Source organism: Lemur catta, chromosome 2 (assembly GCF_020740605.2).
Source record: "Lemur catta isolate mLemCat1 chromosome 2, mLemCat1.pri, whole genome shotgun sequence".
Taxonomy (NCBI): domain Eukaryota; kingdom Metazoa; phylum Chordata; class Mammalia; order Primates; family Lemuridae; genus Lemur; species Lemur catta.
This window is the reverse complement of record NC_059129.1, coordinates 128,648,070-128,667,275: the sequence shown is the minus strand read 5'-3', so window position 1 is coordinate 128,667,275 and position 19,206 is coordinate 128,648,070. Positions and strand designations below refer to the sequence as shown.

Genomic DNA, 19,206 nt, shown 5'->3' with positions numbered 1-19,206 from the left:
TGAAGGTGAATAATACATAAAAGCATTTCCAACTTCTTAGTGGAACGAGATAGGTAAAATCCAAATGCTGTCATTTATAAAGGCCATCAGAGCAGTCCTTAACATATATCACCTTGGGCATATCCTTTAATTTTGCCCTACTTTCTAGATATGAAAAATAATCCCAAGTAGCAACATTATGTCTCTATGGTTACAGAGAATATTATCCTTTAATAAGACCAAACATAGCTTTGATCCCTGCCAAACATTTTTCTACATGTACACTACTGAAATCAGGCCAGTCAAGTAGAGCCAAAATAATTCTTCAGACCAAATCCTTCTTACAGCGAAAACTAGTGTAGGAAGCAAATCCATGCATTAGGGTCACCTTTTAATGATTGATCCTTACTGATCTGGGTAGGAAGTTATCTTTTAGAGATGCAATATAGTATAATGGTCAGAAGTACTGACTAAGGCACCTTATTCAAATACTGCCTTCGCCTCTTCTCAGGTGTGTCTTCTTGTGAAATCACCTGAATTTCCTGGCCCCAATCTCCTCATCAGAAGAGCTGGGATAAGAGGAGCACTTCATAAGGTTGTTTTGGTGATTCAATGAGTCAATATGAAAAAAGTTCTTGGAGTAGAAACTGGTACATAATAGCATTCAATAAAAATTAGCCATTATTATTATTAAGGAATGCAGAGTCCCTTCAGTAAATTAAGGTTTTCCCCAGATGCCTCTCTATAAGTTAATTTGATTCCTGGAATGCTGACACTTTAGGTAACAACGTTACTTAAATATCTAGAGACAGGCATTCCTTTCCCATTACTAACAACGTGAAAAAAAATCACAATTTGAATGAAGGTAAGTTTCCTTGATTTTCTTTTTTTAGGAGTATAACTTACTCTTAATAAAGGGCAAAATACAGGAAAGAGAAATTTTCTCTAATTATTTTATTAGCTTCTTAATAGTGGTACATAGTTGTAATTGAGAAGTATAAGGTTTGGGGTAGTATTTTAATTTGATGTCTTTTTCTTTCCCATTATGATTTTTTAATCTTCAGTTTCTTTCATAAAGTCCTAAAGCACCCAGTAATGCATTTTTTGTTATAGTGGATATTCAATAAATAAGCCATTCAAGGCACATTTTTTGAACACATCTCAGGTACAAGTTCTTATATAAAGCACCTCTATGAGTGAGATAGTCTGTGCCCTTAAGTACTTTGCACAGTCAATTAGCAGCATAAGACACTTAAACTAGAAAAAAAGTCAAAATATACACATCCTAACAGGAGTACAAGCAAAGCAGAGAGGCTCCTACTAGATGCTACAGAGTCAAAGTCAAGAATATCTTCAGGAGGAAGAGACATGTCAGTGACCCTTGAATGGTTGCTGGTATTTCAACAGGTGTAGCCATGGGGAGGAAGTGCTCGGAGGCAAAGGGAAAGGCAGGAAGAAAAGCCAGGGGACCAAGAAGGCTGGGGGAATGCTCAGTGGGGGACCCAGCATGACTGAAGTCCAAGGGATGTGGACTAAGAGTGAAAGACAAGGCAGATGAGGTCAGTTTGGTTAAATCAAAGAGAGCTGAGGAGTCTGGAATTCATCAGGAAACAATATGGGTCAGTCACACTTTTGAGGCAAGAAGTAACAGGACCAAAGTTGCACCCGAGGAATATTCCCACACGGTGGTGTCCAGGAGGATCTGGAGGAGTGAAGGGAGAGATGGGTGCTCTGCCCACCTATGTCCTCAGATCCACACATCTGGGGCCGCAGCTGCCAACCAGAGCCAGTCCTCCTCTCTCTGCCCACCCAGCCCTGGGGCTGTGCCATTCTGGCAACAGTAGCTCTAGCACCAGAGGTTTGGGGTGCTAGGAGACCCCTTCCCCAGATCTACCCCCTGAGTTCCACTTTAGTATAGTGAGTTTCTGTCCTGAGATTTTTGGTAAGTTCCCATCCTAGCTACCAGCTCTATTCCCTTGTTCCTTAAAAAAGGATGGGGTTCTCTTTGAATGTTTCTGCTCCCCAACATGAGGCACTATCTGCCCTACCCAAATACTCCCACCTGAGTAAAGAACACCCCAGTTACTGAGGCCTGCCTGAATTTCCCAGTATCACTCACCTGGATGCCCCATGATTCTACCCTACCTGTTGGAACATGTGTCATTTTGTTGTGAAGTACCCATTACTCTATTTGCCTGGCTTGAGATTTGGGAAGATTTGGGAAGATGTTATCGGGGTTACTGTGGGGTTTGTGACAGTCTTTGCCATCCTGAACCTCCTCTGTCAGCTTCACCAGCTAAGTCAAGTTCCCCTCACAGGCAGGTTTAATGCCAGAACGCAGCCTTGCCCTGCCTTCTCTAATACTCTGTAGCTTTCTACAGCCAGCTGCAAATACCTAAGAATGGCAAAAAGGCTACAATGCAGCAGTTGAGACATGGCGATGAGGACTGGACAAAAGGGATTAAGAACATAGGCTAATGTTAAAGACTCTGCACAAGGAGAGAATAAATCAAAGGTTTTAAGAACTGTTAGAACGTAGATGGTGAGAAACAAGAGTCAATGAACTCCATGAGTCAAAGTCTGGATGCCAAAGAAAGCCATGGCTATGCTAGCAAGGATAGCTGGGGTTAGTAGGGGATCTATTTTGGTTGAAAGCATTTCTACATAGTACTTTTCCACTCCCTCCTCCTTCTCTCCCCGTGTCCATTCACAGTGTTTATCAGCACCTCGCCTGGCTAGGATGAAAACTCCACGAGGGCAGGAACCTTGCTTGCGTATCTGCTGCAGAACACTGGGCTTCCAGAACAGTGCCTGGCATTTAGCACATTTTCAGTGTGGATATACGTAGACTGTATGAACGGATTTTGAGATAACACACTGTTAGGTAGTGCTGCCCATCAGGTGCTTGGGTAGATGTGCCAGGGCATCCGCTCGAGTGTGGGCCAGTCTGAGGGATGTGGGGATTGAGAGGAAGGGCACATTCAAAGAGAGAGAAGGGCTGAGGCATGTAGCAAACTTCCCTCAGGGAGTCAGCGGTGATGAGAAGAAGAGAGGTGGCAAGAGAGAGAAAGAAAAGACAAAGACAACCAAGATAATAACAGCTTTTGTAAACTAAGAACGAGGTATTTTATAAATCAAGAAAGAACGATCAGTAGAGACTGGAATGGATGAAAATGAGAGAATGACACTAAATTTAATGATAAGGCTGCCTGGAGCAGCCCCTTGGAGAGTGTGGGATGCAGGGACAGACTGCAGTGGGGAAAGGAATGAGAGCGTGGGGAGAACGTGGAAGCAGCAGACACAGGTGGGATTTTCAGTAAGTTTGGTCTTGGTGGTAACAGACTATGCAGAAGTGAGAGCATAACTGTGTTTAGATGGGGTGTTTGTTTACACTCCTAGCTTTGGGGAGATGCAAACATATATAAAGATCCAGAGGAAGGAACCTCACCCCCCAAAACACAAATCAAATCAAAACAAAGCAAAACAGGAAGAAGTGATTATGTCAGGGGAGAAGGTTGTTAAGGGACATTTTGAGTTCCAGAGATAAGGAAGACATAGAACTAGAGCTTAGATGGACTGAAGAAGTGAGCTCTCACTCAGGAGAAGCAAAGCAATGAAGAAGGGTACCTGGGGAAGGTAGACGGCAATGAGGGATATCCTCCTGCACTAGAACCTGACTGCCAGACACCGAACAGCCAAAACCAGAGTCAAAGATACCGGTAATTTTCTGCTTTAAAACAAGGTCAGAGAACTAGAAGTCAGGGCACAAGCCACTCTGTCTTATAGGACAAGATGCCCTACAGGCTGATGAGGAACATTCAAAATATAGTTGACTCAAGGACCACCCAAACAGGCCAAGGATGGGACCGGACCCTTCTTACCTCCCGCCACAATAGGAAACATATTATTGCAATGGCATTAATAAATTAGTGTTGTGTCCTATCTACTACCAATTAAAAATTCCTACAACAAAATTCCACACCAGAAAAAGTGGTATTACTCACCGCGTAGTGGAACACAGTAAGATTCATGTCCACATGCACATTAAGACAGGAGTTTAAGAGAAGGGCAAACATAGAAGAGTCACTTTCTCGGAAGAAATGCACCTTCTTTCCAACCCCAAGATATTGTGGGTCTAGCCTAAGGTGTCTTTCATTAATTGCCAGACTGCATATGGCCTTGATTATATCCAAACAGCTCCATTTCAGTTTGAGATAATTTTTTAAAGAAAATACCTTTCTCTTGGTTATTTCCAAATCCATCAGTTTTCCTCTAGACGTAATACCTTTCTTCAATGCGAAGAAAACTAACGTGGGATGCACACCATTTTATGCCTTTGTTTTAAGCTTTACTTATATATTCCACATATCTTGGCAAAAAATTACATCTTTAAATAAATATACAAATAAGGTGACAGTGAAATACTTCATAACAGGACATTGCATGACATCTTACGAAGTTCAAATAAAACATTAGGCATATGGGTTTAAAAAAAATGATTACATGTAAATGTAGGACAGAAATTCACAAAAGATTGTTAATACATGTACTTGGCTCGTTTTTATTCTATCATGTAGCAATTTTGATGGAAAAAATAGGCCAAGGAGGCATTTAATAACTTTTTCAGGTTTTTAGTGTAGTTTGGTAGTCCTTAGGAACCAGGGATATAAGTATCCACAAATAACTTCTTAGAGCTAAGCTTACATAAAATCGTAATCGTGAATCAGAAAATTAGGAAAGGAAACAGAAAATGAAGGATAGGCTACCCTTGATCTGAATAAACGCAGGATAACATAAAATAACACTTAAATGCTGTTTGAAAGGACTATTCTTAACTATTCAGAGATGGTGGAAATGTGTTATAGCCTCCCTACTGTTAAAATAATTAACACAAGGTGACAAGGAAAGAGAATGGGGAGTTCTTTGTAGATGTCTTCTCTACTTTAAGGAGAGAAAAATTAGTAGCTCAGATTCAGGTAAAGGACAAGAGAGACAAGTGAGGAGACTTTCCATCCTCTCTTCTCATTATCTTCTTAATGCTACTGTCTGGAGCCCTACTCCCAGCTCGGGTAGTCATGGTAACTTGAGGAAACAGATTCTCCCAATGCTTAGGGAAACATGAGATGGAGGCACTTCAGAAGGCCAGTGTGGTTTTATTAAACACAGCCAAAGAACAAAGGAGAACAAGATGCCCAGCCAAGGACCAGAAGGATCAAGGGTCTCCCTAAAGACCAATGACAAAATCTGGAACTGAAGCACCTTAAAATTCAGCTCATTCAACCCCCTGATTTTGTAGGCAAGGAAATCAAAGCTCAGAGGCTGATCTGACTTGTGCAAGGTCACTCAGCACCTTGGTGGCAAGAACACGACCCAGGTGTCCTCACTCAGCACAACACTCAACACTCTGTCCCCCACTACCCACTGCCTCCTAACCCCGGAAGCCACTTAGGCAATGAAGAGCATCCATCCCGTAAGCCAAGTCTCTCTTCTTTTTCTATCTTTTTATTTTGGAAAATTCCCAATATCTACAGGTAGAGAGATAAGAATAATACACCTCACCTACCCATTGCCCAGCTTAAACAATTATCAGCTCACTGCCAATCTTCTTTCATCTACACTTTTACCTACCTCACCACTCCTCCACAATTATTTTAAAGTAAATCCCAGATAGCTTATCATTGTTTGTTGTTAAATATGAAATGCTCAAAGAAATAATATAGCTGCAAATGCATCAGAGACGATTTTCCCTATTCCACACCCTTATGTTGTAGATAGTATTTTCTGTTTCACTTCACGGGTCTAGAAAGAAAAGTCAGCTCTATCTTAGCACAGGCCAATACGATATGCTCGGTGACCCTGTATACACGCTGACAATATTAGACTGGTACAATGAGGGATTTTGATGAAGGATTGTTTTGAACAGTAATCATGGAGAATATTGAACTTACTGAAGAGAGAAATACTTTTCTATCTTAAACAAAACACCACTGACACTGGCACTAGTTTAAATTGGGCTTAATTCTAGCCTGAGATTCAAAGCCAATTTCCTCTGTGAGTCCATGTGAAAGGCACTCCACCATGTAATTCTTAAGGTTTAACAAATCCACAAATTAAATTAACAATAAAAATTTTCACACCAATAGGGTTATGGATCTCCTAAGACACAGACCATTTATTTGTCCTATTGATATGATGAAAATTTAAAATTAAACAAACACAGCAACACTTTCCTTTCATATAGCCATTTAAATCTTATTCATAGAATACATCAAAAAAGACATTTTTTAAGAAAGTTTTAATGAACAAGTCAGACTGTGCTATTAGAGCTAGCTAGATATACACGTGACAGTGTGCGTATGTAAAAGTGGATGCTTGCTGCCACAGTGTTGATGGATGTTTCCTCTTCTAATTTTTCACTATCTCACCTGCTCTCCCCATACATCAGTTTTTTATATAAATTTAAAAATAAGAATATATTAGAAAGCTGAAGTCAGTACAAAAAAGGGGCAAATCAGAACTCTTGAGTTGTTTCATCCTTAAATGAAATAATTTCATTTCAAACATCCATTAAGTTTTTTCTGAAAAAGAAAACAAACAAAGAAACCCTGCAAAACATCATTTTCTACCTTAGGATATCTTCTAACAAAGATAGTCATACCTGCTGAGGTTTCTCTAAATTTGTCACTTGTCTTCTTTTTCCTCCATTTCCAAGGTTTAAAGATTTTACCGATGGTGGACAGTTTCCCCTTTCTCTTGAAGGGAGGTGTTTGGGAACCTGCTGTGGGGCCATCTGAGTTTGCTATAGAAGCTTTGTCCAGTCCGTCAACTGTATAAAGAAAAATAAAGTCAGAGAAAGGTTGTAATAAAATTTGGAAACGACATCATCTGTTTCTTCCTGGACTGTTAACAGTAAGCATGCCCACTCTAATGAATCACATATAAAGTTCATTTTGTCCCATTTTGCAGCTGGTAGGACTCCCCTGATATCCAGCTGTAAATCAATCAATCAATCAATCAGACATTATAGTTCCCTTAGGAAATCATTCTGGGGAAAGAGAAAAGAAGCAAAACACTTACATAATAGGTGGGGCCAGACACATAAGGGTCTGTGAAACACAGCTGAATCCATCTGCAACAAGCACATCAATATTTTGTGCAGAAATTGAGTATTCCAAGTATTCCTGAAATAGGATGTTCCTCCAGAGGCTAGTTTGGCATTCTCAGTAATGCATATTACAGTTATGGTGTAGTTAAAACCATGGTTTCTCCTTCGCAAAATACAATTTGGTGCCAAGAAGCTAAATTCTATTTTTACAATGCTAAAGCTATCTTTTGATTCTATTACAAAGTTTTCAGCTTCAAATAAACAGATAGCTATCACTAACAACAAGAAATATGTGGAAAATGTTGAGTATTCTGTGTGTTAAAAACATAGCTTTGTACACCTTTACCATTTTATTAATCAGAAGAAAGGCACAAAATCTTAAATTGTTTTGCACTATGTTCTAAGCAGAGGGGAGACAGCAATGACTTATATTACCCCAACTTCTGAATGGCAAAGAACTGAAAGCAGACCAGAATGAATAAAGTATGGTATTATTCACTCAATGAAACAGCTTGTAGAAATAATGATAATAAAAAAGAACCATTGATACATATGACAGCATGAATGCAGCTCAAAAATATTGTGCTGAAAAAGTCATACAGAAAATATTACATACTGTGTGGTTCTATTTATGGGAAGTTCTAAAATAGGCAAAATGAATTTATGACAAGAAGAAGAAAAGGAAGAAGAGGAAAGAGGAGAAGGAGAAAGAGGGGGAAGAGGAAGAAGAAGAGGAGGAGGAGGAGGAAGAAGAAAAAATCAAAACAGTAGTTTCTTCTTGGAGTGAGAGAAAGGTAGGAATTAAATGAGAAGAGGCTTGAGGGAACTTCTGGGGGTGATGAAAATTATCTCAATAATGATGGGATTATACAAAACTCATCAAATGGTAGTTGTGATTTTGTGCATTGTTTATATAAAATAGACAAATAGTGAAGTCTAATTAATGATAGGCATGCTGAAGTGTTTAGGGGTAAAGTGTCCTGATGTCCATTAAAGATAACAAATGGACAGATAGACGGATTGGCCAGATGATAAATATGCAATAAAGTAAAATATACCGAATGGTAAGTGTTGAATCCAAGTGGATAAAAGAATTTATCTTCTCTGTATTTTTTAAACTTTCATCATATAATATTAAGTGAAAAAGGAACAAATAAAACCAAAACTTGAACAGCAAGGACTTCTGCTTCTGGGAAGATGGCGGAGACTTACTTTTCCCTATTCCTCTTGCTAAATTAAACTTAAAAAAACAAAACAAAACAAAACAAAAAAACAGACCCTGGATGTTATATATAAAATAAATATAAGAAGACTCTGTAAGTTGAGGGAAGGTAAGACCAGCCTGTGACTTCAGAACCTAAGAAACAACATGGGGGTGAGATCCTTGGGTTTTCTTTTTGCCTCAAACATTCCAGTCTTGCAGCAGAAGAAGTCAGAAACCTGAAAACACCAATAAGCATGGAAGTCAGCAATCAAGAAATGCCCATAGGCATAGAGCGAAAAAGCCTCAACAAAAGTCTGCTCTCTAGCCACAGGACCAGGAAAGGGGCAGATCAGCAAGACAGAAAACTTTTAGACAGTAACTGCTCTACTCCAGCCAAACACCACAGAAGAAACTGTGACCACCTACACCAGCAAAGGCTGAGTGGAGACACTAGACTTCCACCCTCATGAGGCATGAACAAGTACCTAGATTGGTGTCAGAGAAGACTAAGTAGAGAGCCAAGACCTTTATGCCTGGCAGCTGAAAATGAAGCATCTTCCACAGTATCAGGGAGACCGTGTAGAACTCTGGGCATCCACCCCTACTCAGCAATAACCATGTGTCTTCCTCTCCCCCCAGTACAGAGGGGATGTCAAGCCATTGCCCACCAGAACAAGGCCACTCCCACTGTGATGTCAGGGAGACTATGTAGGGAGCTGGAAATTTCACCCATACTCAGCAGTGACAAGGACACCCAGACATACACACAGTGTGTTAACAGAGGACAAGTGGAGAACCAGGATTCCTACCTCCATGTGGGAGTGACAGGGTGGCACCCACTGCTTCCCCTGCTAGAGAGGTGTCAAAGTCAAGTAAAACAAAACATTTCAGAAAGATCTAGAGTCACATAAAATAACAGAAAAATGTCTAAGTTTCAATCAAAAATCACTTGACACACCAAGAACCAGGAAAATCTCAAACTGAATTTTAAAAAAAGATAGCCAACAGATGCTAACTCCTAAATCTTTATGAGTTCTCCTTCCAAAAAAGTGTGGATGAATCCCATTCTTCCCACTACTGAGGTCTACTCTAATTTCAGGGGCTAGCTGAGTAGAGATACACAAGGGCTGTGCACTGCTACGGTAAACTAGAGATGCAAGTCCTATATTGATTGATACTTCTCTAAGTGGTTCCTAACCCTAGTTTTAGCCATGGCACATTTAGAAGTACAGGGGATAGGCTGATTTTGAAGCTAAGCCAGAGTAAAGAAGTGAAATCATTACTTCATTTCTCTTGCTGTCCAACAGCCTTCCCTGAATTAGGGGTCAAACCCAGAGAGGAACTGCGTGTATGGTTTTTCTTCTTCACGGAGACTTTATGCTGAACTCTCAAGGAAGGGCTTACTTTTGAACAATTTAAATGTTGCAAAATATAAAAGGCTGACTATTACAAATATAGGAACTAAAGTTTCCATCTCAATTCATCTCTCTGGCTACAGACACACAACTAGTTCTCATTTTCTTACAATGGAGTGGGATCTTTATCTCCCAACCCACATATCTGGTTCCCTGACACTCCATAAAAAATCCTGCTTTCCATTGAACCAATGAAGCACAGTCTATTTCTCCTGTCATAAACCACACTTGCAATTAGAAACCATATGTTGGCATGGTTGGCCAAACTGCCATTGTACTTCTCTTGAATCATGAATGTGAAGAGACTTGTCACCCACTTTTGAGCAGTATGAGCAGAATACTCTCTTCTTTCCTCCAGACAACCAGGATACCAGCAGTGCCACTGATATTTCTATAATTTTTCTTTGGGACCAATTTGCCATTAAAATCCACTTAAAACTTTCTTTCACAATAAGTCTAGTGAACTTTGCACTTACATGCAGATAACAACAAATTGGTAGGTAAATTCCAGATGAAAGTTGAAATTTCCTGATTGTTTTCAATGTTCAGTTTTACCTACTGTCATGTTATCAGGAGTAACCTGTCATCCATCAGAACTTTCCTTTTCACACTTGAGATCTACATTTTTAAATATAGCATATATTCAGGAGTTTGAGACCAGCCCGGGCAACATAGTGAGACTCCATCTCTTAAAAAGCAACATTAGCCAGGCGTGGTGGCACGTGCTTGTAGTCCTAGCTACTCAGGAGGCTGAGACAGGAGGACCACCTGAGCCCAGCAGTTTGAGATTACAGTGAGCTATGATCGTGCCACTGCACTCCAGCCTGTGTAAGAGAGTGAGACCCTGTCTAAAAGAAAAGAAAGCATATTTTGAAAAACAGTCATTAACTATTTGAATATAAACATTTTAAATGACATAGCTAAGTCTATCTTCCCATCGAAACAAACCCACACCTAACAGGACTTCCCCATACCACCATCTGGTAAAAATTCAGAGAATACATGAAAGTTTTATTTTTTTAGTTTAAACAGAAATTTATCAGTTAGGCAATACCTGTGCAAATGTGACCATATATGCCAAAAATAAATGTGACTAGATAGTTATCATATAAAATAATTATAGGTTTGAACAGTCTTCCCTTTTGAGATCTGAGAACTTAATGACAGGCATTCTTAGTAAATTTCAATCTACTTAATATGAGAGTTTATAGTATTTTTATAATATTTAATAGTTACATGACATTTTAGATATCCATTTTTCTCCACATGTAATCATTTCAGTCACTGAGAAAGTAAGACAAATGTGGCAGAGTATTCCATTTCACAAATTTTGTAACTGAGAGATCATTTTGAAAAGAATTGTAGTGAAAGAATTCCTGGTTTTGATTCCACACAAATTGACAGTTGCCATGTGAAAAAACAAGGCGGTGGCAGAGATAGTCTCAGCTTTCCTCCAAATACCCTTAAATATCTGAAGGTCAATGAGAACACATTTTTGAAGCCAAGTAATAACAAAAACAATTAAAGAGAAATCATGTGTGATAAATAATTCTTTGATAACACTCTGCTGTGTATGCTTTAAGGAAGTGAAAAAAACAAGCTTACCAACATTTATTTCCTTAAATTTTGTTTTCTGGGCTGGTGTTTTTTGTTTTTGTGGAGACAGAGTCTTGCTCTGTGGCCCCGGCTACAGTGCTGTGGCGTCAGCCTAGCTCACAGCAACCTCAAACTCCTGGGCTCAAGCAATCTTCCTGCTTCAGCCTCCCAAGTAACTGGCACTACAGGCACATGCCACCACATCTGGCTAATTTCTTCTATTTTTAGTTGCCTGGCTAATTTTTTTTTCTATTTTTAGTAGAGATGGGGTCTCACTCTTGCTCTGGCTAGTCTCAAACTCCCGGCCTCAAGTGATTATCCCTCTTTTGCCTCCCAGAGTGCTAGGATTACAGGCATGAGCCACCGTGCCCAGCCTCTGGGCTGTTTTCTTTGTGCCTTTGAAATTTATTATGCTTAGACAATATTAGGATTATCATTATATATTTTCATTTCTATTACAGTTTTTCTATTTGCATTATTATTCTGCCTTTATCATGGCCACAGAACTATGGCAAAGAAATATTGGAACAGTGCTTAGGGAAGATTTAACTTTATTCCCTACATTTACAGCATAAGTTCTCTCTCTCAACTTAAACAATAGCTTAAGATACTTGCTATCATATAAAAGGGCATATGTATCATTTCTGGGCAGAGAAGCAAGTAAACAATAGGGTCAGAGTGCATTGACGGTATGATCCATCACAGATGAAACTGGATCATGGTTTCTAAGGCAGCCAAGTCGCTATCCTTGTCTTGAGTTGTCTACAGGACCTCCTTACTCTCTCGCTAATCAGAATTTACATTAGGTTGGGTCAAATCTCTTCCTGTAAAGAGGTAAGATGAATGGCCAGTGGAGAGGAAGAGAAAAAGAACAGAAGAATCAAAATGTGTGGTACTATATGGGGTATAGATTAAAAATTCTGCAACTGCTATACATGCATGCTGGGATCAAACAAGTATGTGAATGGATAGCGGATGGTGAGAGCCAAGTTTTCTCATTGTTGGAGAGAGGTTCTACGAATAAATAAACAAGGAGGTAAAGCTAAAGGATTTATGTGGCACCAATCAGAGATGAAGACATCTGCATGGACCCATGTTTGGCCAGGTAAATAGGTCAACAGATAAATTATAGACATGGGTATATACATGGCTTAGTATACACACATGTATTTCCTAGCTCTGTCCTCTCAGAGGGCCTAGAAGCAATGACACAGCAATAGCAACATGCACACCCAGAGCTCAGACCTTGGTTTCTAATAGCACTCTCCAATCAAAGGAACCAGATCTCCTTAGAGAAATGGCTGCTTCCAGGGCTGGGGCAGGGAGAACACAAGATGAGTCTTACAGCATTGTCTAGTGCCAGCAAGTGAGAAAGTGCTCAAGAAAAACAAACCGATGGGCATGGCTTAAAAGGGACACAGGAGCCCACTCAAAGAGTTTGCAAAGGCCAAAGCTGGAACAATCTGAGCAACAAAATAAATAATATAGTATTAGATTACAAGCCAAAGTATAAACTAAACACCCATGAATGCAAACTGATAAATACTGAACAAATAAATAAATGTGAGAGAAGACTTAAATCTGCAAGAACACCAAATAATTGATATAAATACTCCCCTCTCAAGGAGATGGAGCGTAACTCCCCACTGCTTCCATGTGGGCTACACATAGTGACTTCCGTTTCCAAGATTGCAGTGTGGAGAGAGGGAGGGAAGGAGTGACTTTACGGTGCAGAATGCTAACAAATACCACCTCAGCCAGGTGGTCACGGTTGACATAATCAGAGATAAGTTGTACTGACAATATGTACCCTTGACATGATATGATGTAACAAGAATGGTACTTCAAACCCCACAACCCCATTGTCACCCCAAGAGAAACATCAGACAAAACCAAATTGAGTGACATTTCCGAAATGCCTGGCCAGTACATCTCAAAACTGTCAAGGACATTTAAAAACAAAAAAAGTCTGAGAAACTGTCAGACCAGAGGAGGCTACGGAGACAACGACGACTAAATGTAATGTGGCATCTTGATGGAACCCTGAAAAAACAACAAAAAAAAGACTTTAGGAGAAAACTAGTGAAATCCTAATAACCTGTGGAGTTTAGTTAACAGTGATATACCAGGGCTGGTTCCTTGGTTGTAACAAACGTATCATACTGATATAAGATATTAACAATAGGAAAAAGGAGGCTGGGAGTATATGAGAACTCTTTGTTCTATTTTTTTCAATTTTTCTGCAAATCTAAAGCTATTCTAAAGTAAAATTTATCTTTTTAAATGTGGCAATAGCTAGCATGGAGGTCAATCAGGATTAAGATTTAATTGATTCTTGGGGGCAGGGATTATCTGGCCTAAGAGACCTTACTGGGCACTGTCTTTTACCAACTGTAAAGATTTCTACTTGAAGCAGTTTTAGAAAGTAATATGCCTCAGAGTTGCCATTTGCTTCTAAAATCTCCCTTTATTAATACTTTCCATTCCCAGTATTTTATCATTAAGAGAATACTTACAGCTCATCAAATTGCTGTATCAACCCTTTTTAGCACATGATGGACCCAAGTAAGATAAGTAGCATTAAACATCTTGCAAAACACTAGGCAATGGGCTCAGTTGCAGCATGGCATCAGGAAGTATTCAGCCACAGTTATGGTGAGACCATACAGAGAAAAGGGATTCCAAACATACACATACACACACATGCACACACACGCACACACCCATGCTGGGCTTAGTAGAGAAAAAAAATCAAGGATGGCTGACCTTTTAAAGTTATGCCAAGAAAAATTTCCCCATTGCCAGTGTCGTGCTCATCATAGACCTATGATATATATTTATGGCAAAAAACTAAAACAAATTTACAAAGTCATGTCCTGCAGCATATGAAATCGTTAAATGTGAATTTTTTTAAAAAAAGGAACGGGAATATTTTTGAACTTTCTACAGATAAATGTATTCTATCATTTATAAATCTGAGAATAATAGAATTTTAGAGTTAAAAAAGATCTCAGTTCAGAAGAAGATTGCTTTTCATCAGTTGATATTTCCTTAAAACAAATAACCAGCCTTAAGGTAATAATCATAACTAAAATATTTTAAAAATTATTTAGCCATTATCTTTTTAGTTTCCCAAGAGTAGAGAAGAGAACATAAACACAACATTAAATTAAATTTAAAGAAAAAGAATAGAATGTGAAGACATTACTACAATAGAGTATAATAAAGGAATTTTAGTCCCCCTGGAAGAAGATTGCTTTTATGTTGGTTCTATCCATACTTGCCTCCTGATTTGCCAACTTCCATTCCTCGTCACTTGAGAGAAACTATAAAGTTATTTAAAGGGACTTGGGATTAAGATCAGTACTTCCTACCGTCATTAAAATTAATGCTATGGAGCATTTTCCGAAAAGATTTTCAAGATAGACATATAGAAAGTAAATGATTTTGTACAGGCAACCACCATTTAGTCCAAGGCAGAGGTCACTTCCAGGCCCCAGAAAGCTTCCTCGTGCTTCTTCCCAATCAATACCCACCCTCTCCCTCCCTTCCCCCAGATCACTGCTCTTTCAATGTCCATCACCACTGATTTCTTTCACCTGTTCTTGAACTTTAACTTGGTGAACTCAGACAACATACTCTTTTGCATGTTTCTTTTCACTGAACATCTGCGAGTTTCATCTATGGAGCTTATTTTGAGTACGTGAGCATTTCAAAGCAAAGCTACCTTAGTTACAAAATCAAAACAAGCCATCTTAGCAAGACAACAGAGTGCTTGAAAATGGTGAGCTTTATGCACACTTCTTCTTTTGAGAAAGGATATCATTACCACTTCCTTTATCTGGAAAATGTAAATAATATCTTCTTTCCCTTACTAGGGTTCTGGGAAAGCTAATCTACCTTTCTACCATCTTTTGAGGTTGCCCTAAAACCTTGCTAAAATAGAAGTTCACCTAAGCAAGACTGAAGGTGTTCGAAGCAGTTTATCTTCTGTAAAAAAAAAAAAAAAGGACAGTTTAATATATATTCCTACTCTACATATTAGAGCACTTAGCAGTTCTGAGCAATGTAATTTACAAAAGCACTGGGTTACAGTGTTACCTACAATGGGACAACAATCATGTTTATTACTTCCACATTATCCTATATATATATTAAAGTCCTACATTTGAGGAAACTGAGCTCCAAGAAGGCAATGTTTTCCCAAATTGTTACCTAGTGGCAAAGACAGGAGTCTAGGTCATCTGATTCCTGATCAGGGCTTATCTCCCACTCTACCATGCTGTCTTCATCAGAATATGACAGCTAAACTCATACTGAACCACCAATACCTCCTAGTAGCTCTAAAATAGCAGTTAGACTCTGGAAAACAAAAAGCAAAGAGGACATTGACAATTAGGACAGGCAGTAAATCTAAGTTATTGTTCTGGGTTTTGACCACCCAACGGGGATGGTGAACTGTAAGCCAAGAAGACAGCCAGATCCTAGATCCAACTCTGCTGCTTAACCAACCCTGTGACCTTGAGCAAGGACCCTACTTTTTCATCGCTAAAATTAGGGAAGTAGGTTAAATGATCGCTAGGCTCCTTCCAACTTTAAAAATTCTGATTCTTCCTATGGCTTTCTGCTGAGTATATCAATGTTATAGGTCACATTAAGACCTGTTCTAAGTGCTTCATGAATATTGCTTTGTTAATCATCACCACAACCCTGTGAAGTAGATGCTATTACTATTCCCATTTTATAGATGAGGCAATTGAAGCTCAGAGAGATCAAGCAACTTGCCCAAGGTCACACAGCTGGGGAGCAGGATTTAAACTCAGGTAGTTTCCCTCCAGTGTCCTTTGTACAAAGTGGGGAGGAGAGTAGTGGGTGGGAGTAGATCTCTATTTTAAGAGAAGGCAAGACATAAACCCTAATGAATAATAACTCAATTCTACCCCAATCACCAGCTTGGACTAATCCAAAGAGTTAGAGCAGGTATTGTTTTGCTCTCTAAAACAATATCCAATGTCACTGTAGTTAATTTCATGACAGTTGTAGGCAGAGTGTACTCTTTTTAGATTGACTATAAATATTCGATTGTACAGAATCCTTATTTACCATAATATTAATTTTAGAAATTTGATATTATTGATTTTTAAGCTTGTTTTTCTAACAGAGGCAGCCCTTATTTTTAAAATTCCCAAAGGGGAAAGCTACTAAAGACTTCCATCTGCCTGCAAACACTGACAGAGAATTCCAGAGTTTAAACCTGTGGCCAACGGGACTGCAGCATGAGTATGTTTGTGCAGCTGTATGACATTCTGATTCACAGACATGAACAACATCCCCTAGCCTTGCTACAGGATATTTAACAGATTAAAGTCGTTCATATTTGGGGTTTAAAGAAATTCTGACTGAGTAGGAAAATGGTCACTATGCAAATAGAAAATCAATTTTAATGTAAACAAAAGCATTTTACGTTTGGAATACCACTGTTCTCCCAGATAAGCAAAGGGTTCTCTCTATGAATAGATAGGATGGCTCTGCTTGGGAATTGCAAGAAGTTTCCTACAGAGATGAGAAACAAGGCAGGAGTCAACCAACCTCCTCCCTTGTTCCCCTTAGAGGCAAGTCATCGCCTACAGCTCTCAGCGTGTGGAGTGGGAGCAGGTCGAGGTGTGTAGAGTGTGTGCTGTGTTTGTGCAAAGGAAGAAAAAGTCAATATATCCCTGATGGATAATCTGCCAAGTGAGAGAGAACTTCACCTCACCCATGTTAGGATAATGATCACCCCATTTATGCTGGGAATGTGCTTGGGGTTGGAACTTTAGGGGCGAAGCTGGCAGGCCTTCTATATAAATTGTCAAATAAAATCCAATGAAATATCATGATTTTTAAGTAAGTGGCAACATTTTGCTTCATACAAAATTATGAAAAATTTCCCATGAGAGGATGAATGTGCCAGAAATATTATTAAAATAGCACATTAACTCTGGACCAATACCTTTAAGTCAAAAGCCTAGTGGATAAATAAGAGCCCTGAGAATCTACATATAACGTGACTAAAACTGTCTAAACTGTCTGTGTACATCCAACAGTCCCCTGGCAGTCACACCAAGTCCCCAAGGCTGGTATCTGTGGACAGACTGTGGCCACATGTAGCATTCTGGACTGTCTTCCCAAGGCAGAAATGAAACCTGCAGGCGTATACAATGGAAAACAGGATGCCGGGAGATACATCCCACAGAGGAGAATTTATTTATATCAACTAGTCATACAGAGTCCCCAAGGCACCCAGATTTATATCCTTGTAGTTCAGTTAAGAGATGACTGCAACAACCCAGGCATCTGAACTTGGACAGGAGCAGTGAAAAGGGGTTGAAAATGATAAATGCATCTCCAAGGGACACTGAGAGGAAGAGTCCGAGGAACTGCCTGGAGAAATCACAGAGAACTCTGTGGCCCACACCTCTACAAGAGAGTGGCAGGATGTCAAGAGGAGAGAAGACTTGGAGGAAAGACTGTTAGCTTGTGTTCAGACACCATGAACTTCAGGTGTTGGCAGGACATTCAGGGGAAGATGTCCCACAGACAGTCAGAAATGCATTGCTGGCACACTAGCAAGAAGTTGGAGTTGGAGTTACTTGATGGAGTCTTCCAAACAAAAGCAGCGCTGAGGACGGAGGGTAAACTCTTAGAGAATGATCACATTTAGGAGCAAGTGGGCTTTGCGCAATAAAGAACCTTAAACTTTTTTGGCTTTGAGAATGACCAAGCAGAGGAAAAGGTTTTGTTTGCTGTTTGTTTCAAATTCACAAAGTGTGAAAGACACTCAAACATGTTTACGGGCTGAGTGAGGAGAAGGAGCCTGGGGGTCAGGGTGGCAAGGGGTTTGAAGATGCAGGAGGGAAGGGCTGCAGAACTGTGCCAGCCAGGATGTCAGACCAGCCGCAGGGAGCCTGCATGGGGACCGAATTCCCTTGGGCGATGGCAACACTTAGGGTGGACAGGGAGAGTCTGAACCTCATCCGGTGAATATGAGGCAACGACCGGGAAGTCAGGAGATGACAGCAGCAAAGAAATGTGAAGGAGAACTCAGCAGGATGGCAAGCACCTCAAATGAGAACATGCACAATATGGAAAGCAAGATGGGTGGGAAATAGCACTGTGGAGCCCACGGAATGTCAATGCCACCTGTGGTGCAAGAGCTAAAGGACAACAGGACCTGCATTAAAGAGAGTCACCAGGGAAGACAATCCAAGGAAGAAGAGGAAGGAGAAGTCCATAAAAAGATAAGGATGTAGAAAAATGTGCTTACTGTGGGATGGAGGCACTCATTGACAATTTATTGAGCAGCTTTATGGAAAAGGGACTACCATGGTGAGCAAAAATGGATCAGATCTCTGCCCTGAGGAGGCTGACGGTCTACGAGGGAGGCTGATGTCAGTCAAGCAACCACCCATCCAGAGACAGATGCATTGGAGCAGGGGCTGCGGGGAACCCGGGGGCTCAGGCCGTGACACTGCAGCATTAGTTCTCATCACAAGAGTGGCACAAAATGATCTCCAAATTATGAGTTAAAATTCAGGGTAAAATTGTTCGAGGGCTACAGAGGTTTAGTCTAGTTTCGTAACATCGCCTAAAAGGTGGAAATATTCTGTTCACATTAAATAAGAAACCATTTAAAAGCCACTGAAAAGCAAAGGATTAACATTCCTCAGTTTGTACACCTAATTCTCTTGAGAGAGAGAGAGAAACAATCCCACTAGTTGTTTATTTAAAAAATAATTTTTATAATAATGATTCCTTTAGTGTTGATTTTATATATTTTTCTCTCCAACATAGTCATTGAGGATGTCCCACTTGCAAGCTGTTTATTTTGTTTTCTTTCTTGAAAATGGCACGTGTGTTAAGGTAGCATT

The 19,206-nt window shown here is 39.8% G+C and overlaps 1 protein-coding gene across 4 annotated transcripts in view; it reads right to left on the bottom strand.

Annotated features, from left to right (window-relative positions):
* Nucleotides 1–19,206, bottom strand: part of PHACTR2 (phosphatase and actin regulator 2) — a 116,068-nt gene that overhangs the window by 78,058 nt on the left and 18,804 nt on the right. For 3 of the 4 annotated variants that reach the window (XM_045544496.1, XM_045544493.1, XM_045544494.1), the window contains exon 2: nucleotides 6,638–6,805. In XM_045544496.1, coding sequence (XP_045400452.1) covers nucleotides 6,638–6,805 — 168 coding nt within the window. Of the gene's footprint in view, nucleotides 1–6,637; nucleotides 6,806–7,056; nucleotides 7,099–19,206 lie in introns of those variants that run through there. The other variant, XM_045544495.1, reaches the window with a different exon arrangement.